The sequence below is a fragment of the Miscanthus floridulus genome, chromosome 6, assembly GCF_019320115.1.
Source record: "Miscanthus floridulus cultivar M001 chromosome 6, ASM1932011v1, whole genome shotgun sequence".
NCBI lineage: Eukaryota > Viridiplantae > Streptophyta > Magnoliopsida > Poales > Poaceae > Miscanthus > Miscanthus floridulus.
In genome coordinates, this window is record NC_089585.1 from 12,813,086 (window position 1) to 12,836,298 (window position 23,213).

A 23,213-nucleotide genomic window follows, 5' to 3' on the forward strand; every position below is an offset into this window, starting at 1 on the left:
AAGCGATGACAATTGTTATTTTTGCAACAACAAAGAAACTACAACGACATTTGTTTTTTCGATTGTCATGTTGCAAGATTTATTCCGAAGATTATTCGAATTGTATTTGGTTTATAGCCTCTGAAGAATTTATCAGATTCTTTTAGGCGCTGGGCTCAACAAGTAATTTTCACACTTGTGGTTAATCTTTCGAGCTATCTAATGGATTAGTTGTTGGTCCATTCTTAAAAAAAAAGGAGCACAATAAACCCATAGTAAAGAGGGCATATCGTTTGCTGGAGACAACGATAATGGAGATCTTCTTAAAAAAAAGGGTGCTTATCTTCTAGTAGACTTAGTGCGTAGAATAGCCTTAAGTTTGAGTTTGTCTCTAATTTTACTTGGTTTAGTGGGTGAAGCTATATGCTTCATGGGTGAATGATGAACACCATCCATTCAAAAACACAGTAGCAAGCTGGCCGGGGACCGGATGTCGCGGAATGTAAAAAATATCTAAACAAAATATATTCTACCGCGACCAGCATGACACTGACGATCAAGAGAGAGAGGGAGGGGGGTGATGGTGACAAGCAGAGCGACAAGAAAGGACGGGACAAAATAAAAGGTGAGCATGTGACTCGCCAGTGCCCCGCAAGCTTTTAACCTCTCTTCTTCCGCTTTTCTTTATATTCCCCCATCATTCCGTTCTTTATTACCACTGTGCTGGCAGCATTACGTTACAGTATCCGCAGCGTAGAGAGTCGTGCTGACAGTAGGGCCTCGTTTAGATGGGAGGTAGGATATAGCACTTTCGTTTGTATTTGATAATTATTGTTTAATTATGGTCTAACTAGGCTCAAAAGATTCGTCTCGTAATTTAAAATCAAACTGTGTAATTAGTTATTTTTTATCTATATTTAATACTCCATGCATGTGTCTAAAGATTTGATGCGATGGAGAAAGTGAAAAAACTTACAATCTAAACTAGGCAGTATGTCCTCGGTTTCGTAGACTAGTTCATGACAAACATGCGCCCTGTATACTCCTGTCATTAGCACTGTCGTTTGGTAGGGTGGATGCGTAGATGATGACAACAAGAAAGAACACTGAGAAAGCTTCTTCTCACAGGCAGGCAGATGAGTTGTTTATCCTCGCCAAACACGCACAACTGCCGGTGATATGTACTGGTAGTATAATGCCAGCAAATTCGACACTGCATGTAGCAGTAAAACATTATGCTTTCCGATGAGCAAGAGCAAAGCATCTGCCGTCTTTTCTGAACAAGGCTATCCACGCAGCCGTCGGCAAGTTGATTTTTTCTCTCTCTCTCTGTGAAAAAGTATCAAATTGCATGTGTAATGTGTTCGTTCATCCACAGAAAAGATTCTTGGGAGGTAGCGAAATCAGCAAGAGCATTTCCTTGCTTTTCTGAAAATGCACGCACCTTTTCCCGAAAATCTAGGGGAACAAATAAAGCAGTGGAAAAAAAACGAAAAAGGATGGAGGTGAGGTAGCAAGCTAGGCATGCGCGCCCGTGGCAGGTCAGGCCGGGTCGGGGGAAAAGCGCTTGGCCGTTTGCAGCGGCGTGGAGTGGGTGGGCATCAGCGGCGTCAGCGGCAGCGGCAGCGGCAGGAGCATGGTGCTGGATTGATAGGTGGGGAAGGGAGGGAGTGGCAGGGGAAGGCACAGGCACAGCACAGGCTGCTGCGTGCTGCCCCTGCCCCCTGCCCCTGCTCCTGCTCGTTGGCGTTTCTCTCCCCCTGCTGTTGCCCCCGCGTGCCCCACACCCCCACCATCTTCCTCTGCGGAGCTCGTGTGAACCCCCCTCGGCCCCTCGCTTTCGCGCTGCGTCCGCGGTGGCATCATTGGGTATCTGGACTAGACGAGGTCCGTCCGATAGAGAGTGCCTTCTTCTTGGCTGCCGATTTCGCGAGCGCTGCTGCCGCTGCTTCGTCCTCCTCCCTGCTGCAGCGGCGGAATTGTGCTTTGGAGGAGCTGTGGAGTGGTGACTGGTCTGCTCCTCCTCTTCTCTGGCTTGTTTGCCGAATTGAATCTGCGGGGTTGCGGCGATGCGGGCGCGGTGGCCCCGGATGTGGATGAAGTGGTGGTGGGTGGCGGTCGCTGCTCTGCTCGCCGTGATCCTGCCGCCGTCCAACGCCACGCTCTCCCCTGCCGGCATCAACTATGAAGGTACCTACCCTGCTCTCCTCCTCATCTCCAAAAGTCTTAACAAAATGCCCAACTGTTCGTATTTTGTCTGGGAAGAAAAAAGACGCATGTTCAACATTTTCAATCAGGCAACACATGTTTTTTTTTTTGCTGAAATTTGTTGAAAAATCCTCTGTTTTTTTTTTTGGATCAACCCCGGTTTCAAAGATTGTGATGGTAAAAGATCCACTATGAACAAGAACATTAAATGAAATGTAGCTGATGTGCTTGTGCCTCCTCATCACTCGTCATGTCTGTCGAGTTTTAGCTGTTTCTTGGCATCACAAATTTGGTGAGGCTGAACCTTGCCTTGCCTGTGGCTGAACCGCAGTGGTGGCTCTGATGGCCATCAAGACGGAGCTGGAGGACCCCTACAACGTGCTCGACAACTGGGACATCAACTCCGTCGACCCCTGCAGCTGGAGGATGGTCACCTGCTCCTCCGACGGCTACGTCTCCGCCTTGTACGTTACGCTCCCATGCTCATGCCCGTTCTGAAGAGCACCAGCGGTCGCTGCTTTCGGCCGGTGTTCTCACATGCGCTCCTTCGTTTGCAGAGGACTGCCTAGCCAGAGCTTGTCCGGGAAGTTATCACCCGGCATCGGCAACCTCACCAAGCTGCAATCTGTGTAAGTTTACTCGCCCCCCTATTGTTTACCCATAGCACTTCAAAATTCAAACCTAAGGTTTTCTGAGTGGTCCAATCTGGTTGAATGAATCGAAGTGCTTTGTTATGCTGATCGACAGGCTGTTACAGAACAATGCGATTTCTGGCCCTATTCCTGGTACGATAGGAAGGCTGGGGATGCTAAAGACTCTTGACATGTCAGATAACCAGCTCACGGGGAGTATCCCAAGTTCGCTTGGAAATCTCAAGAACCTCAATTATTTGTAAGATTCTTACTTCAATGTTGATTTTCAGCACTCCCGTGGATCACAGTGATTTTGTTTTGGCTCATTTCTACCTCTCTTGTTGCTACCAGGAAGTTGAACAATAATAGCTTGTCTGGAGTTCTGCCTGATTCACTTGGCAGCATTGATGGTTTTGCTCTCGTGTATGCTCTGCAATCCCATTTTATTGTTTGTTTTGCTCTTTCCCTATTTCAGTATTCATTCACTTGAGTTGGCTTCTGTTACAGAGATTTTTCGTTTAACAATCTCAGTGGCCCATTACCCAAGATTTCTGCAAGAACCTTTATGTAAGTAATTTTAATTTTATTCATTTTCTTGACTGAAATGATTTCTACCTGAACACTACATGCTATGCCAGGATTACTGTTTGTATAGTCACGCGATGATTTTATTGTTTGTTCATACAGCATAGCTGGAAATCCAATGATTTGTGGTAACAAGTCTGGAGGTAACTGCTCTTCTGTGTCACTTGACCCACTCTCTTACCCACCAGATGATCTGAAAAGTGAGATCTCTTTCCATTGTTCAAATTTGGGAAGGCATAACAGAAGACAATAAATACCTTTACTTCTGGGTGGCACTCACATGTCTCCTTTTCCTCAGCTCAGCCACAACAAGGCATTGGAAAGAGCCATCATATTGCTACAATATGTGGAGCAACTGTTGGTTCAGTAGCTTTTGTAGCTGTTGTAGTTGGTATGCTTCTTTGGTGGCGTCATAGGCGAAATCAGCAGATCTTTTTTGATGTTAATGGTAATATCCTTTTTTATTCTGTTCTTGTGTGATCATGATAACCAACCACCACCTAGATCTAGGCGTGAATTGCATGAGATTAGCTTCTTAGTTGCAGCAACCGCTAGCACTTTAAGATCTTAGAGCTTTCTCTGGTCAGTCCCACAGTAAATTTACATGAATGCAAGTGTTGTTAGTCAATTTGAGCTACAGGAGTTTCAGTAAGCTGAAAGCTGAGTTGTTTCCCCAATAGCACTCGAGACTTGAGAGTTGTTTGTTTTCAGACATGTGGCATTAATAAGGAGTTTCGAAATCACTCGCAAATTTGAACATAAAATAGATGCACCTGGTAACATTAGTTGTATGTGCTAGTAACTTAGTACCACTGACATTAGGAGTATACAGCATAAAACTTATGTTGCTTTTTAGTTTTTACTTGTATGATCTCCCAGTTACTTTTGGACTTTGGCATGTGTGCTATTTCACAATCATGATCTCCTAGTTACTTTATGTGCTCTTTCTAACCTTTTAATGATCATGAGGTATTTTTATCTTACCCTTAGCATTCTACAATGTTTGTCCTTCTCTTGCATGCTACATTGTTTGTCTTTACAGCAGCATGGTAATTGAACCTGATACATTCTTCAATGCGCAGATCAATATGATCCAGAAGTTTGTTTGGGCCATCTGAAGCGGTATGCTTTCAAGGAGCTCCGTGCAGCTACTAACAATTTTAACTCAAAGAACATCTTAGGTGAAGGTGGATATGGCATAGTATACAAGGGCTATTTGCGTGATGGCTCTGTTGTTGCTGTCAAAAGGCTGAAGGATTATAATGCCGCCGGTGGGGAAGTTCAATTCCAAACTGAAGTTGAAGTCATTAGCTTGGCTGTTCATCGGAATCTCCTCCGTCTCATTGGCTTCTGCACTACAGAGAGTGAGAGGTTACTTGTTTATCCATACATGCCAAATGGAAGTGTTGCTTCTCAATTGCGGGGTTAGTCGCTCTTCTTGCTCATGACTTCCATGTGCATATGCTGTTGCAAGCTGGACCAAATTTTTAAGTAGACAAGAAGATGGGGAAAATGGCTATAAAAAACAGTTACGAAAATATCCACTGAGAAAAACTTGAGTGGTAAAATGGCTATCAAAGCTGGATGAAAATTTTTAATTTGTAAATGTTTTAACACTTTTGCATAACTGTTAAATAAGTTTCTTATATCTAACATGAAATAATTACCCTATTTCTGGATGCATCATAGTTGATGTGAAACGTGTCGGCTTTCCACTATTTGCTTAGTGTTGCTGCATAGTGCATAGAGTAGTACTCCCTCCGTTCCAAATTGTAAGTCGTTCTAGCTTTTCAAGATACATGATAAAAATTATGTATCTAGACATAGCGTATATCTAGATGCATAGCAAAAGTACCTAGAAAAGCTAGAACGACTTACGATTTGGAACAGAGGGAGTACTAAATAAAGTTTTGTGTTGTCTAGGCCACATCTTATGCCTGTTTCTACAAACAGGCAAGCTAGCATGATTTCTATTGGTGTGTTGCAGCTGGTCTTGCATCTACTTATCACAGATAGTCACCACGTGCTCTATTTACTGCTGAAATTATAATAGGCGAATGTGGTTTGTGCATGGTGTAATGTGAAAAATTTGATGGGTCATATGGATATTACAGTCTAAAATGTATTACCCTAATTTATACAATGATCTGAATACCCGGTCACTTTTTCTTCGAACACAAATGACTGGTCATTCTCGGTCTTATCAACTATGCCAGACAGGCAGCTTGCCTTTGCCATGTTGATGTCCTTCCATCGAATGTATAATGGTGCCATTGACCGTTGAATTATGTTGGTCAAATTAAACCCTACTCATGTTCCCGCTGTGGAGGTCTGCAATAATGTTATATGTCCATGTGATATTGCTTTCAAGCCCAGTTTTGGACTATGAACTGAAGCTATCAAACCAATCTCTAGCTATCTTCAACTGAAGGCATGTGGTATTAGGTTAATCGATAACAGCAAACACCTATACAAGCCTTGTCCACGTGTACTGTCCACTATGTATGGAAATTAACTTTCTTTCATTTTATTCAGAACATATTAATGGCAAGCCAGCTCTAGACTGGTCAAGGAGGAAGAGGATAGCACTAGGCACAGCACGGGGTCTGCTCTACCTTCATGAGCAATGCGATCCAAAAATAATCCATCGAGACGTAAAAGCCTCCAATGTGCTTCTTGATGAATATTTCGAAGCAATTGTGGGAGATTTTGGATTGGCAAAACTCTTGGATCACAGGGAGTCTCATGTTACAACTGCAGTTCGTGGGACTGTCGGACATATAGCACCAGAGTATCTGTCAACTGGCCAGTCATCAGAGAAGACTGATGTGTTTGGATTTGGGGTTTTGTTAGTTGAGTTGATCACTGGTCAGAAAGCGTTGGATTTTGGAAGAGTAGCGAATCAGAAGGGTGGAGTGCTCGACTGGGTAAGCATGCATCTTGTGTTTACTTATTCAATTTCAAATTTGCTCTAAAATTTTAAATGAAAAAATGCCTATATTTGCTTTATATTTTACACCTTGTTTTACTCTGCCATTCAGTTTAGTCTCTTGAGAGATTTTTTTAATAAAAACAAATGACAAGCTTTTGTTTGTATTGCCATGAACATGTTCTCCTTGTCTGGTTCCAGGTTAAGAAACTTCATCAAGAAAAGCAGCTAAGCATGATGGTGGACAAAGACTTGGGTAGCAACTACGACAGGGTTGAGTTGGAGGAAATGGTTCAGGTGGCTTTGCTATGCACACAATACCATCCATCTCACCGACCCAGAATGTCTGAGGTAATCAGGATGCTGGAAGGGGACGGGCTCGCAGAGAAATGGGAAGCGTCGCAGAACGTGGACACACCAAAGTCCGATGAGTCAGAGATCCTACCTCCAAAGTACATGGATTTTGCCGCGGATGAATCCTCGCTTGGCCTAGAGGCCATGGAGCTCTCTGGACCAAGGTGACCATCCGATCGATCGACCAGAGCGGTCATCGCACAGATGCATAGATGTTTTGCCATATGAAGCCTATTGTTGTGTTACATTGGAGTCGGTTAGGTGTAGTCGTGTAGAGCCCCCCAGCACAAGGGAAGGCGAAATTTTTTTCCGGTGGACTGTAGGGTGTGATCTGTCTGTCTATAGCTGTGGTGGCATTCATTTGTACATACAGCGGCATTGTGTGAGGTGAGCCCATCCTTGTTGCACATCTACTTGGTGGCAAAGAGATGAGATGAATGAGTATAGATAGAAAGCAAAGTTCCCAGTGCGGTGCAGTGCAGTGCCTGTTTGTGTTTTTGCTTGCTGAAGGTGTGTGCAGCGCAGACATTGAATAGCAGCCAAACAAGCCCTTAGTGAGAAATGTGTTAGTCGACCAAAGAGGTCTAAACAGATCATTTGAACTCTAGCAAAACGTGCAATGTAAGCAGGCTGACAATTCTGGATACTGCAACAGTGCCGGCTTCTAGCATGCATTTCTAAGTCGTTCCCTGAAATCATAAGTGAACGTGTCCAATTCAAATGATCAAATTTAGTGCTCTGAACAGTCAAATAATAATTAAATTGAATCCTACTCTAGCATTATCGTCAGTGTGGAATGCACATCATTAGATCGGCCGATCAGATACTATGAGAAAAGTAACATCTGTCCAAAGGGAACACCTTAAGTAACCTCAAAAGTTAAACAGAATCCATTATTCATTGGTGCCGAACTGCAGAAGCCGCTACTAGTACAAAAACAAACATTTCATACACCTAATAGGCTAAAAGTGCATACAGGAGTTGGTTGTCTGTGCTATGGTTACTCCTGTGGTTTTGTTTGGCTGATAAAATTTCAGCGGCGTCGGAGCGGGATGAAACGAAGATAAGGAAAAGGCCTATGTGAAACTCAAGCAGTGAAATAAGACTGATTTGTGGAGGTCACAGCGTTCTCAATGCCTTGATCCAATCAACCTCAAGCCTAAAATCACCAGGCCCAGTCATGGCACCAGGAACACCGCCTTCTGCGTTTACAGAGAGACATCCCCACGATTCGAGCAGGGTTCATTTCCAACTTTGCCTCAATCACATTTTCTCTCCATGTGGGTAAATAGCGATCAAGAGGGATCTGTATGGAATGGGAACGGGTTCTTCATCATAAAAAAAATCGCATATTCTGAATTTTCAATGATAGCAAATGATAGTTTACCTTCAAGACTTGCCATCTGTCCTGGGGTATGTACACAAAAGCCTGCCATGAGTTGTCTTCTTGTTGTTCGGGTGAATTCACCCAATTCTCCGTGTATATCTGTACTTAAAATTTCAGATTCTGCAGAACGATACTGACTGGACATCAAATATTCAAAAGTAACTCTTGTGTGGGAAAACATACGGTAGATATGTAGCATCTTCCATCTCCTTTGATCTTCATTGCTATTGTATCATATGCATCAAGGTCAATGAAACCATCAAACTGAAACAGCACAAAGGATTTTTTTTAATCAGCACTCCACAGATTAACTTCTGCTGACATTCAGCTAGCATCTGCTTAAGCACCTATATTTCTTATTTTGTAGTGTTAGAAGGTAGTCTTAAGTAAGCATCATTTACTGAATCCTAAGACACTTGATATGACTTCACTGACCTCCAGAGAACAAAACAGTTTGATCTAAAGCCCTAGGATGTTAAAACCTCTTAAGCCTATATAGGGTATGCTTAGTATTTGCGGTGGCATTTCAAAAAAACTTCTATTTCGTTATATCTGGTTAGTAGTTGACAACCACTTTTCAAAAGCTACCACGTAAATATTTTACCATCACTGGTGACAACATTGCTGAAATGGGATAAGCATTTACGGAAGTAACCAGGTTAGTACCCCGGTGTCGCACTAAAACAGAAAAATGTACCTTCTTTGATCGCATCCCACAGAATCCATAGCGCCTGATCCTCCATGTTGAGTCCTCGGACATATCCAAAGAAAGATTACCAGAAAACACACCTTCCAGAATACACATGTAAAAAAAAAGGTTACTTTACGAACCACCACACAACAACAACAACAACAACAACAACAACAAAGCCTTTAAGTCCCAAACAAGTTGGGGTAGGCTAGAGTTGAAACCCAACAGAAGCAATCAAGGTTCAGGCACGTGAATAGCTATCTTCCAAGCACTCCTATCTAAGGCTAAGTCTTTGGATATATTCCATCCTTTCAAGTCTCCTTTTATTGCCTCTACCCAAGTCAACTTTGGTCTTCCTCTGCCTCTCTTCACGTTACTATCCTGACTTAGGATTCCACTACGCACCGGTGCATCTGGAGGTCTCCGTAGCACATGTCCAAACCATCTCAACCGGTGTTGGACAAGCTTTTCTTCAATTGGCGCTACCCCTAATCTCTCACGTATATCATCGTTCCGAACTCGATCCCTTCTTGTATGACCGCAAATCCAACGCAACATACGCATTTCCGCGACACTTAGCTGTTGAAAATGTCGTCTTTTCGTAGGCCAACATTCTACACCATACAACATAGCAGGTCTAATCGCCGTCCTATAAAACTTGCCTTTTAGCTTCTATGGTACCCTTTTGTCACATAGGACACCAGACGCTTACCGCCACTTCATCCACCCTGCTTTGATTCTATGGCTAACATCTTCATCAATATCCCCGTCCCTCTGTAGCATTGATCCTAAATATCGAAAGGTATCCTTCCTAGGCACTACTTGACCTTCCAAACTAACATCTTCCTCCTCCCGAGTAGTAGTGCCGAAGTCACATCTCATATACTCAGTTTTAGTTCTACTAAGTCTAAAACCTTTGGACTCCAAAGTCTCCCGCCATAACTCCAGTTTCTGATTCACTCCTGTCCGGCTTTCATCAACTAGCACTACATCGTCCGCGAAAAGCATACACCAAGGGATGTCCCCTTGTATGTCCCTTGTGACCTCATCCATCACTAAAGCAAACAAATAAGGGCTCAAAGCTGACCCTTGATGTAGTCCTATCCTAATCGGGAAGTCATCCGTGTCTCCATCACTTGTTCGAACTCTAGTCACAACATTGTTGTACATGTCCTTAATGAGCCCAACGTACTTCGTTGGGACTTTATGTTTGTCCAAAGCCCACCACATAACATTCCTTGGTATTTTATCATAAGCCTTCTCCAAGTCAATAAAAACCATGTGTAGGTCATTCTTCTTCTCCCTATACCGCTCCATAACTTGTCTTATTAAGAAAATGGCTTCCATGGTTGACCTTCCGGGCATGAAACCAAATTGGTTCATAGAGACCCGCGTTATTGCTCTCAAGCGATGCTTCGATAACTCTCTCCCATAGCTTCATAGTATGGCTCATCAACTTAATTCCCCGGTAATTTGTACAACTTTGAATATCCCCTTTATTCTTGTAGATCGGTACCAATATACTTCTCCTCCACTCATCAGGCATCTTGTTCGATCGAAAAATATGGTTGAACAGCTTGGTTAACCATACTACAGCTATGTCCCCGAGGCATCTCCACACCTCGATTGGGATACCATCCGGTCCCATCGCCTTACCTCCTTTCATCCTTTTCAACGCCTCTCTGACCTCAGATTCTTGGATTCTCCGCACAAAGCGCCTATTGGTGTCATCAAAAGAGTCATCTAACTGAAAGGTTGTGTCCATATTCTCACCATTGAACAATTTGTCAAAATACTCTTGCCATCGATGTCGGATCTCATCCTCCTTTACCAAGAGATGCTCCCTTTCATCCTTAATGCACTTAACTTGGTTGAAGTCCCGTGTCTTTCTCTCACGAACCCTAGCCATCCTATAAATGTCCTTCTCTCCTTCCTTCGTACTCAAATGTTGGTAAAGATCCTCGTACGCTCTACCCTTTGCCACACTTACAGCTCGCTTTGCAGTCTTCTTTGCCACCTTATACTTCTCTATGTTGTCCACACTCCTGTCATGGTACAAGCGTCTATAGCATTCTTTCTTCTCCTTAATAGCCCTTTGGACTTCCTCGTTCCACCACCAAGTATCTTTAGCCTCGCGTCCCCTTCCTTTGGTTACTCCACACACCTCTGAGGCTACCTTCCGAATGTTGGTTGCCATCTTGTCCCACATATTGTTTCAATTCAATTATTAAATAAAATCATAAGTAAAAAAAACACCTGAATGTTTCAATTCAATTATTAAATAAAATACAGCAGCTGGCATCCACTGATAATTTGGATTCAGTTCAGATATTTTCCGAGAAAACTACTAAAAGGCATTTCAAGGTTAATGAGGTTTATTATGCTAAACGAAAGAAGCTACAAATACATCATTTGTTTTCTCTTGTACCAAAAATTACCCAATTCGAACTAAACTTAAAATGATTGGCACAAGCTGGAAAAGTTAAGAATGTAGAACAATTATTACCAGTTAATGGAGTATCTCCACCTGAAGCGCCGTCAGTTATTTCCAAGGATGCAGAAGACAAACCTGGATAACAATTTTGTCCAATTATATTCTATCATAGATGTAAATAAGAAGCTAGGTACTTGCAGAAAAGCTGAAAAAATGTCCTTAAAAGATATAAGAATTTAATACACATGTAGGGTATTATCAGTTGTTGGGAAATATAGTCTATCGAATTCACAAGTCCACTCATATTGTTCTAAGCCACAAGTGTATGAGTACACAACAAACTAAAGTGTTAATGCTTTTCCTGCTCCTGCAGAAGGGGAAGGTTCACCCATGTAATATATATCGTCACTTTGTCAGTTATCTGATCCACTGGTTTCGAAACTAGCAGGAGATAATACAGTAGTGCACCAGTTTATTCAGTATCAAGTATCCTGTGCTGATAAACACAAGGTGTGGTTGACTCCCATTTGGATGATCTGGAAAGCAAGTTATGATAGTGTTATATGTAAACCCTACATATAATTCAATAATTCATGCTGATGGCAAACAAAGGAGAAAATGTAGGCAGCAAAGGGACAATTCGATGAATCAATGGAGTATGGATGCGAACAGGCCTCTAGCTGAGTTTGTTAGGTGGCTCTAGTAGCACTCTCAGGTCTTGGGTCCGACTTCCCCATGGGAGCGAATTTCAGGCTGGGGTTGAAAAAACTCCCCTCATCTGTCCCACGCCAAAGCACAGGTCTAAGGTTCGGTCCAGGTCGTGGTCGTTCTCACATGGGCTACGGTGCCACTGTGTATGAGTGGGGCAGGGGTTCGGGGGTTTTCTCGACATGCGTGAAAATGTCTTCTTATTAAATGCCTGGGGGCTGGCTAGGATGATTCTAGAAGTAATATACTGGGGACTACCAGGACAAGATTGAACTGCAATACATTTTTCCATTGTGAACCATCAGAAACTCAAAAGAGCATCTTCTTAACATATTCTGAAAGCAAAACCAAAGGAGCATTTTCAACACCAGGCAATCATCCATAAGTATCTCCCACTCTCCCAGCCACAAAGCAAAGGGACAAATTATACTATGGTATCAGATCAATATTTAGAGAACTGTAGCAATTAATAACATTTATAAAAGTATAATTCGAAAGTGAGGCAATACCTCCATACTCTGAATCTGAGTACAAATGCCACCTCTTCAGCTCATCTTTTGAGTTGAAATTGAAGATATATCTTTCAGTTGGTGGAATTAGATCATCTGAACTCCATACAAGAGCTGTCAATTAAGCATATAGGAAGAAAAATTAATATAGACCAAGATAGTTAAGGAGGTTATGTATTTTCCAGAAGAGTTTATTCTGCACACTTAAAAGCAGAATTTCCATAATTTCCTTGTTTACAGATTAGCAAAACATGTTATTCCTACGGAGATACCATGAATTCCACACACCACATATCTATTTCAGATCTGCAATGCATGAGTAGCAGCTATAAGATGTCTTAAGTCTACTACTTGTACATATGGAATGAAACTGGCATTATATTCTATTCATAATGATAATTCAACATGATTAATATCTAGCTGACAATCCGATATGCTTGCAAATTTCATATCATGCATAATACTCAACATATTTCAATCTGTCACTAGGAAAATTCTTATTCTGCACCCTGGACAACTTGTACTCTTTGTTTTCCATTCCCACAAAAGAAAGCCAATTCCTCAATGCTCAGGAGACAGGTAAAGATCCATGACTACACCTTATATGGTTATCATTGAACGGCTCAACAGCACCAAAGATTATGCACAGCACATCTACACACTGTGTGTTTCATCAAGGAAATGAACCAAACTTTGATAGCGAGCACAGTAAAAAGGTTCTGACTTGTGGTAAGAAGCTACCTCTCTTTGTGGCGTTAAAGGAAGCCTGCCACAGAGCTCGCAGCCTCGACATGTAGGTAATGGAGGCCAACTGAGCGGATCTAGTAAAGAACATGGGTGTACACATGTACACCCAATAGTTTTTGCAAAAAGTTAAAAGTTAGTAGGCATCAAATAGCCAAATAGCTTGAGGTAGTTTGGGAACTCGGTTTCGCACAGCAGACAGGGAAGAGAAGGGGGTGGGAATACCTAGTGGGTGCTCTTCACCGGCGAAGGCTTCGGCGCCTCGTGTAGGGCAGCGGCGGTAGCCCAGATATATAACACATATTCGATCATGCTTTGATAGAATTAAGCATAACTTAAAATTGTTTAACATAGAAGTACCAATTGTTCAACATATTAAAGGCTCAAATATAGAGAGGATATGAAACAACAAAATGATTAAAAAAACTTATAAATTACAGGCAACTTGCTCTAGGTAATTCTCACTGGTTAGCTCTGCTCTTTCAATGTCATTCACAAGTTGACTCCAATAATGCATTGAAATGAGAAGCCAATTGGGTGATTGACCAAATTAATAACTTACAAATTCAATTCAGTGGTGCTGGTGGACAGAACAGGTGGAGTGGTGGTTGGCTCTGCTGCAATCACCAATCGCCCGGTGCCTTGGCCTCTCGGTGCCTCCCAGCGCCCAGCCGGCTTTGGAGGCTCCAATCAGCACTGGCTCACTGGCTCTGCTCCAATCGGCGGAATGGCAGACCGCCGGACACCCTTTGCTGAGCGCTCTGTACTCGACTGCCCGACCTGCACGCCAGCCGCCGCCGTCGCCACGCCCTGCCCCTGCGGCCGCCCGCAATCCCCGCGCGAGCGACCAGCGACCAACCGCCCGGTCACCGCCTGCGCCAGCCCGCCGCCTCCGCTAACGTTACGGGGAATTTGGGAGAGAACGAAGAACAGAAACCAGAGAAGACAGGAGGAGTAAGACCGTACGAGTCTGGGAGAAGCTCGACCTGCTAATGGACCTTGTTGGGCCAGCGGGCGAGGAATGGAGAGGTATATAGCCTTATTATATGAGAATGATTGTTTGGGCTCAATTCAGAAATTTGCTGACATTTTGACTATCTTTTCATTTTGTTTTCTAAAACATATACGTGTATACACTATATCTATACCTATATATAAATTGATCATAGATCAGTTGATTAGGTTTCTTGTGGTGGAACCTGTTCATTCAGGTTCAAGTCCTCGACTGGCACGAGTGCTCGCATTTTTCTAGATTTATTCTAGGATTTAACGGCGATATGCTTTCAGTGGTAAGCGACGTCTCCGTCAACAGCGGGGCGCCAGTGGTGACTTTGTGAATCTCGAGATCTGTCGGATCAGTCCTTCGAAGTTGTTTATAGGGATAGGTTTTACGTACGTGTGTTTATAGGGATAAATGTGCATGCATGTTGTGGGCGTCTACGTTGTACTACGTAATTCTCAAACAAGAATAATACAAAAGTTGACAAAAAAAATTCCCCTATTTTTTCGTCTGTCACTTCATTTTCATGTGTCTGACTCTGACTAATGCTATCATATCCCGCACCAAGAGACGGAGTCCTTAACCAACATGAAGTTTAGCGCGCTCTCTCTCTCATCTGTTCAATGTGTAGCATCAATTTATTTGTACAGCTGTACAGTTGTAATTTATTTGTTTCACTAATAGAAAAAAAGAAAAAAAAAAGGCAAGGGACTCCCTGCCGTTTTGGTCAAAGAAAAAATATGTAGCATCAATTTACTCACGAAACCACTAGGGTACTCTAGGTTAACAGCTCAGGGAGAGCGAGAGATGCGACCCTTGTGTTTGGTTAACCAATCCATCCCAAGAATCACATCAATATCACCACCTGACTTCAGAATTGTCAAATCTGCCAGAAACATCCATCCTCTTATCTTGAGTCTCATTGCCTTACATTCTAAGGTGCAACTGATATTCCCAATGGGTGAGCTATAGAGAGTGAGAGGTTACTTGTTTATCCATACATGCCAAATGGAAGTGTTGCTTCTCAATTGCGGGGTTAATCGCTCTTCTCCTGACTTCCATGTGTATATGTTGTTGCAAGTTGGACCAATTTTTTAAGTACACATGTTCAAAAAGTGTATTTTGTTAGGTTGATCTCTACCAACTTGGCCCAACGGGCAATTGGGCCCTTGATCCACGCTCTGGTCGGGGCGCCCAACCCTATCTATGGTTGGTGGGCCCCCGTCGCACAGCGCCATAAAAAGGAGTTGGGAGCCGGGGCACAAGGCACGAGATTCATCTGAGCCGTCACAAACCCCACCTACATCCTAACCCTAAGCCGATCTAGAGAAAGGGCGCTGTTAGCGATGGGAAGCCACCACCGCCGCATCTTCACCGCCGCCTCTACGACCGCACCTCCACTACGACGTCCACACCGCCGCCAGACTCTATTGCTGCCCTACATCGACACCATGGCCAGCTCCTCCACCAAACCCATCGATGGTCGGTAACGCCTCCCCACTCTCACCCTCTCTCTCTATCTCTCCTAGTTTTAGTTCATGTTCTAGGGTTTACTATATCTTAAATGCAAGTTTATACCCGCTAGATCTACTGCTAGTCGATTTTAAGTTCTAACATTGGTATCAAATCGCCTACCCTAGTGTGTAGATCTAGATTTTGGGGAAGAAATTGAAAAGAATTTAGAAGAAGATGAACGAATTGAATTCGGGTCTACCCTAACCCTAACACTAGAAGAAGGAGAAGAAAAGCAAGGGGGTTCCTACCCGGGCTTCGCCCGCCCCATCGCCACCACCGGACGTCGTTTGGACGTCGCGCGGGAAGTCAACCCGAGCCACCAAAAGGGGGCGGCGAGGGCTCGCCGCCGTTCGGTCTCCACCTCGGGCAAAGGGCACCATCGTAGTGCCAATCGACGGCGCGCCGCGCCGACGAGGGGTGCTGTAGTGGCACCACCATCTCTTCCGTCACGTGCTCGTGCCGTCGTCGTGTGGTTCGACGACGACTGTTGTATGCGATCAAAGCGGGGGAAAGAGGAGAAAATGGTTTAGGGTTTTTGGGGAAGAGGCAGGCGGCCTGGTTTTGATTGGTCGCAAGCACCGGAGAGCCGTTCGATCTAGATGGACGGCTCTGGGCGCTCGGGCCAGCTTTTAGCCTAGGCGGGCGAAGGAATTCTCGGCCTAGGCCTAGGTTGCGGTCTGGGCGCGGGGAAAGAGCGACGCGCGCGGTTGACCGGGCCGGTTTTCACCGCTGGGCCACGTATACGCGTAGCGCGAGATGGCTTTCGGCCTGAATGAACAGTGGCGAGAGGAATTTGTTTTATTCTTTTTCAGAAGCCTTTTTTGATGATTTTGTCTAGTTTTCAATCTCTGCTCGAATTTGAACCCACGGGGTAATTCATATAGAGAGTAGATAAGTATATAGAAATGCTTATGATAATATCATTTTTAGATAAATTTTTCATGTTTTCGCTACAAAGTGGATGCTTATTATCTTCTAATTAAATTCGAACCAACGGGAGGATTTAATTTTGAAAAGTAGTTATAGTATTCAGTAAATTATGATATTATTATTTTTCTGACCAACGTTGATAATAACAATATTATAATTTTGTATTCATGAGTTTTTTCATGCATTAATTCTATTTCTATCTAACGGTGATGTAGAATTAATGTAGAATAATATTGTATATTTTAATTTTAACCAACGTTAAATTAAGACATGCAATTATTAAGTCATATTTTCTCACTATCTCTGATGGTGTTTTTCAGGACTCAACCCTATGCCATTTATCTCGCACCTACCACCTCTTGAAGGGGGCAACTATCGTGTATGGCGAGGGAAGTATGAATTAGCACTTGCGCTGTCCGAAAATGACCTAGCGCTTATCTCTCCGTGTCCTACTAAGCCAGTGGACCTGGCGAGGGAAGAAAATGAAACTGATGCTGATTTCACTGCCCGGCAGCGAGATCATGCAGAAGTAAGAATGAAATATGACCTCGAACGTAAGAAATTGGACATTTTGAACCGCAAGTGCTTGATGGTGGCTAAGTCCACTATTTCAGATGCAATAAGGGGGTATATTCTAGATTATGACACCACCACAGAGTATCTCAAGAAAGTGGAGAGTCAGTTTACTGGCTCTTCAAAGGCATATGCCAGTACCCTGATAAAGAAATTATTCAATTAGAAATACTCTAGTGGAGGGATAAGAGAGCACATACTGAAGATGAGCAACACGGCTTCCAAGCTGAAGCCAATGGATTTGGGGCTCAAGGATGAGTCCTGGTTCATTTGGTTTTTGCTTCCTTGCCTAAAGAATATGAAACTTTTGTTGTAAATTACAACATGCAACCCGATAAATGGGATATTGAGAAGCTCATTGCAATGTGTGTGCAAGAAGAGGAGAGGCTGAAAAGCTCATGGGGTGACTGTGCTAACCTTGTAAAGGACAACAATAAGAACTTTAACAAGAATGCCAAACCTCAAGGAAAAGCCCCTCAGAATGACCACCATCAGAAAAACAACAATGTCCAAGTTAAAAAGGATCAGTGCAAATGGTGCAAGAAGTATGGACATTATCAGAGGGACTATTCAGATTTCCTGAAGAGCCTTTTGAAGAGAGGTGAGGACTTCATTACATTCATAGATGAGTCATTGTATTTAAGTTATGCAAAATCTACTTGGTGGATTAATTCAGGTGCAACTATTTATGTTGCAATTTTATTACAGGGATTTCATACGAGGAGGACCCTGCAAAGAAGAGAAAGAAGAATTAAAGTTGCAAATGGAGTTGAAGCTGAAGCTGAAGCTGAAGCCATTGGAGATTTCTCTCTAGAATTAGATAATGGTTTTATACTTCAGCTTTCAGATATTCTTTATGTACCCTTTTACGTAGAAACTTGATAAGTGTTTCATGACTAGACGATAATGGATATGATTGCTATTTTAGTAATGACAAATGTCAGATTGTGTTTAATAATAACTGTGTTGGTCTTGCCTTTCGACAAGACAAGCTTTATTTGTTATCACTTTCTGAGAATATGAATGTTGTGAGCACTGAGAATGAGAATGATTCCTCGTCTATGAATGCAACAAATAAGCGGAAGATAGTTCATGATGTATCATCAAAATTATGGCACTATCGTTTATGCCATATTTCGAGGGGGAGAATAGAGCGATTGATCTATAGCCAAAACGAGAATAATCATCTATGAATGTTATAAATGAATCATAACCATCCACACTCTTCACAAGAAAAGGACCACAGATATCTATGTGAACTATTTCTAAAATTCCTACGCTTTGTTTGGCATCTTTCTTTATTTTCTTAACATACTTTCCTTTTATGCAATCAATGCATTGTTCTAAATCTAAAAATTGTAAAGGCAAAAGAATTGATTTCTTAATCAATCTATATTTATCTAATTAAAGAAAGATTAGAAGCATTGGATAAATTTAAGATTTTTAAGGCTAAAGTAGAAAATCAGCACAACTTAAAGATTAAAGTAGTAAGATCCGACCGTGGAGGAGAGTACTACGGTTGACACACCCCATATGGCTAAGTTCCTGGACCTTTTGCAAGGTTCTTATAGGAAAATGGCATAGTTGCCCAGTACTCTACACTAGGCGAGCCTCAGCAAAATGGAGTAGCTGAAAGACGCAACGTATCTTAATGGATATGATGACAAGTATGATAAGTTACTCTACTCTTCCGATAAGTTTATGAATGGAGGCGTTAAAAACCATCATTCATATTCTTAATCGAGTGTCAAGCAAGTCAATGCCCAAAACACCATGTGAGTTGTGGACAGGAAAGGAACCCTCACTTAATTATTTATGTGTGTGGGGTTGTCCATGTAACACCCCTGGTGTTACGATCTTGTTTAGTACTACGATTTAGGCCTAAGAAAAATTCCCGAAGCGAGTTTCCTCGGATTTTTAAATTAAAACGTACGGGAGGCGATAAGCGAATCCTGTGTGGTTTAGTTTTGTGGACTCGAATAAACGCTTAAGTTAAATTACGCAGTGCGTAGAAATAATTGGGAATGTCGAACGACTGATGCTAGCGGACGGTTTGTCCTATTGGATTAAGCATGAAAAACAACTTGTATAAATAAAATAAAATCCATTAATAAATAGAACGATACATATATATAAACTCACGGGTTTATTGTGTTAAGCACGAACTGACGAGAAAGAGAGCGCAGCAGCTTCGTTTATTTATCTGGCGTGCAACATACTCGCTTGGCATTACTTTTGATCACTGTCTCGTTCTCATCGTGGCCCTGCAATTCGCTGCTTTGCAAAGTCTCCTCATCCATCCGCATCCATGCTCCTTGGCTTTTGCTTTGCTTCTCTCTCTGACTTGATTACTTCTGTCTACATTTGTCGAGCCGCTCCTTATTTTCCCTCCCTCCCTGCTTGTCTTTGTTTCTCTGATTGCCTACCTTGCTTGTCTCTATGGCTGCGGTCTTGTCCGTGTCAATCGACACGCCCTGCCGGCCACATTGGGCCTGGGTGTCCTGTCGTCATGTTTTAGAAGTAACCGAGCCCGCACGCGTCTCCTTGCTTGTTCATCTTGAGCTAGTCTATGAATGATCTTCGCCTTCTCCCTTCTTAATTTAATTAGCACACATACATTTTTTTATTGCTGATCAGCCTCATTAGCACGATAAAGACACGCTCAAGTCCAAGTCCATCATGAATCAACTATAGGATGTGGCCTATGGCTCGGTATGTCTAAGTGAAGTGCAACAGTGGAGCTAATCATACGACTCAGCACAAGACTTCCAAAGTCATGGACGGATGCAAAAGGAGTTTTGAACAGCTTCAGTTATCTGCTTATTGTCTGTGCGAATGCTGATCAGTGCACTGATGAAAATGACATGCTGGTCAAGTGGCAGTATTTAAGTGTCGTGTTTATTCGTCTTTGAAATAAAAAAATGAAGTGTAGTGTTCGTCGAGCGCCCACAAACACATGGACAATTCCAGACTCCTCTGATCAACTAGCCCAGTTGACACGTCGAAAGACAAAAGACCACTCAAGTCCATCACCTGAAATCCTCACTGCGTCTTGCACGTCATGCACTGTTCACCGTAGAATCACTACAGCACGAAGAAAACATTGTTCGCCGCAGAAACCACTGTTCATCCGAGCAACACGCCGTGCACAAGCAGCTACTTTTGACCCGTGGTCTCCTCCTCCATTGATTCACTGATCTACAGGAATGAACCAACACCTTTCCCTCTTATAATCATGGAAAGTCTAGTCCACTACCCGTCTAGCACGTTATGTGATCAGCACTAGCACTCCCGTCATCACGTCAATTTAATTTTTGGATTCAATTAACAGCCCACCTTGTAAAAGCCATATCTCCCTCATACGAACTCCGATTCCGTTGATTCTTTTCCTAAATTCATCTAAAATCATGCTCTACCCAGTCTAGGTCCACGGTCTTCTGCACATCAAATTCGTCTATCAACATTGAAGTCTCAAGTACAAGGCACTACTGCACGCTTCTCTTCATCTCTTCAACAGTAGTCACGCCTAACCTTCTCGTCATCCTCCTTTTCCTCCTCTTGCTTAATTCCATCCCCGTGTCTCCTGCCTTTAAAAGGATACACCGAGCCATTCTGCTCTGCTGCTCACTTGCTTCTCTCAAATCAAGTTTCTCTATTCTTGCCCGTAAAAGCTGTGTCTATTGATCTCCTTCCTCGAGCTGCAGCTTGTCCTATGCCATGTGCAGCAGCTTGTCCTGTGCCGTATACCCGCTATGCTGTTTGTTTAGTCCACAGCAGCAGCTTGTCCTATGCCATGTGCTAGTAGCAAAGCCGAGAACCAACTTAGCTCCTATACACGTAAAAGTCAAGGGTCATGAGCCATTAATCCACTCCACCCATTTCTTTATTCCTTTTCCCTTTCTAATAAACCAGCGGCAGCACGTGGCCACTAATCACGTTTCATTTTCTCTCCTCATGATTAATTAGTAGCCACCTTGCACAATTAATATCTCCACTATGCTAACTCCGACTCCATCACTTCTTCTTCCTAAATTCATCTAAAATCGAACCCTACCTATCCATAAAGTTTCATAATTTTTGGAACGCATTTGAATTTATGTGAATATTTATTTGTGTCTATTTGCCGAGTACCATGAGTTTGACGCCGATGGAGGGACATCGATGGACCACGGAGTCATCGGGAGTTGCTGGAGAAATGAAACGATAGTGGATCGATGGTATCAACTGGAGTAGCTAAAAAGATGGTGCCAGGGATCATATCACGAAGATGGAATGCTAACTTTTGATTATATTTTACCCAGGCAAGCCTCGGTGCATAACCCCTACGTTTCTGCAGTTTAAATTATATTTGTGCATTAAGTTTTAAGGAGTTGAATGAAACCCACTTGCATATATATCTTTATCCTTTGAGTCTTACTAGTATGACAAGATCGTGTAAAATGCTATGCTACAGGACTCCGGTAGAAGTCGAGTGATTGCCTGTCACTCGCGAGAGATAGGAAATATATTATTTAACTATTATCACTTAGAAAATATAAAATGGTGGAAAGGAAAATGGTGACCGGGCAGAGATATTGTTTGGGTATTGGTGAGTGTAAGAGGTTGTGTCGCAGTGGACGCGGGGCATGGCTTGGTTACACTGCTTTCCCTGTCTGTGTCAGTTAAGGACCGGTCATTGCATAAGGCTCTAGGCAAGTCATAGACTTATTATCCCGAGCATATACTTGGGTCTGGGCGCTTGGAAGACTTGTTGCTGTCTTGTCGTGGATCCAGCTCTTTTTGGACTGACTGTCAGAGTTTTATTTTGGTGGAGGAGGTCCTTGCACCATACTGAGTCCAGGACTCAGGGGCGGGGGCCTTGGAGTCCCAGTTTGGATGGGAACCTGGACACCTGGGGCAAGAGTGTGATGGGTTAGTCCTGCTTGTGCCTAGGGTACAAGCGGGGCGTGTGTTTTCAGGGTACCCAGCTGGGGGCATTGATTCATGAATCGCTGGAAAATCCGGTACGGCTTGTCTATGATTTAGCATCGTAGTAAGAACTAAAAGATGGAAGATGGAAAAAAGAAATCTGATTGCTTACCACCTGCTTGAAAGTAGCATAGGTGCTTACATAGAATGGTTAGTTAATGAACCAATGCGACCATTAATAAAAATCGAATATAAGGACGCACGCTTAGTAATGCTTCCTGCAAATGCAATAAACCCACAAGCCAAATAGCCTTATATATCCTTGGAGTCTTTTCTTTTTTCCTATCAGGTAAGTCTTACTGAGTACAATTGAGTACTCAGGGTTTTATTCCTCCTATTGCAGGTGACAGGTGGATGCTAAAGCTGACTCTTGTGTGTGGATTCCTCCTGGTGGGCTCAGCGAGGATTCCTTTACGCTGCGATCATAGTTGTTATTTATAACTCTCACCAAATGCTTTTATAAATGAAAGTTTCATAATCTGTTGTTGTAGTTTATATATCAATGCTTCATCATGTCATTAATAGATGTTTATTTCTATTGTAACTCTGTTCACATGTTTATATTCCGCTGTTCAATTAAGTTATTCATAACTCTAATAATATAATTACATTCCTCTGTTATAGTAAATAAATATTATACTCTAATGTTGTACTAAAAGTGATATAAGAAATGGTTAAGAATGCTGTAAGCTTTATTCTCTCATTTGTGATCCTGATGGCAAAAATGTGGATTTTTCGGGTTCTCCCCTGGGGTATGCCCGACGGAACCGAGTAATTTAGTGTTCTCCTTGAGTGCTTAGTGTCTAATGGAAGACAAGCACTCCTGTGAGGCATTAGATTAGGCGGTTCTACCACTAGTGGTATCAGAGCACAAATGAGGATATAAAGCTTCAAAAACATTTTCGAAACTAAAATTTGACAACAAATTCCTTTCAAAAGTTAGAACATTTGTATGCGAAGTTATATAAGTAGCCCTATTATTATGGTTATGTATCTAGAATAGATGGCACTCTGCTGACTTAGATAGGTTTAATCAAGTTTTCTACAGGTACACTGACTCGAGCAAA

The 23,213-nt window shown here is 42.7% G+C and overlaps 1 protein-coding gene and 1 pseudogene across 1 annotated transcript; one reads left to right on the top strand and one right to left on the bottom strand.

Moving 5' to 3' along the window:
* The first annotated feature begins 1,510 nt into the window (after positions 1–1,510).
* LOC136461670 (protein NSP-INTERACTING KINASE 3) lies at positions 1,511–7,368 on the top strand. The gene is made up of 11 exons (XM_066460962.1): positions 1,511–2,169; positions 2,519–2,651; positions 2,745–2,816; positions 2,935–3,078; positions 3,171–3,242; positions 3,327–3,386; positions 3,507–3,604; positions 3,703–3,852; positions 4,487–4,828; positions 5,940–6,331; positions 6,535–7,368. Exons 1-11 carry the CDS (start codon positions 2,049–2,051, stop codon positions 6,853–6,855), a joined length of 1,905 nt encoding a protein of 634 aa, XP_066317059.1. The 5' UTR covers positions 1,511–2,048; the 3' UTR covers positions 6,856–7,368.
* A 164-nt stretch (positions 7,369–7,532) lies between these two features.
* LOC136461671 (probable complex I intermediate-associated protein 30) lies at positions 7,533–14,159 on the bottom strand (annotated as a pseudogene).
* Positions 14,160–23,213: the final 9,054 nt, after the last annotated feature.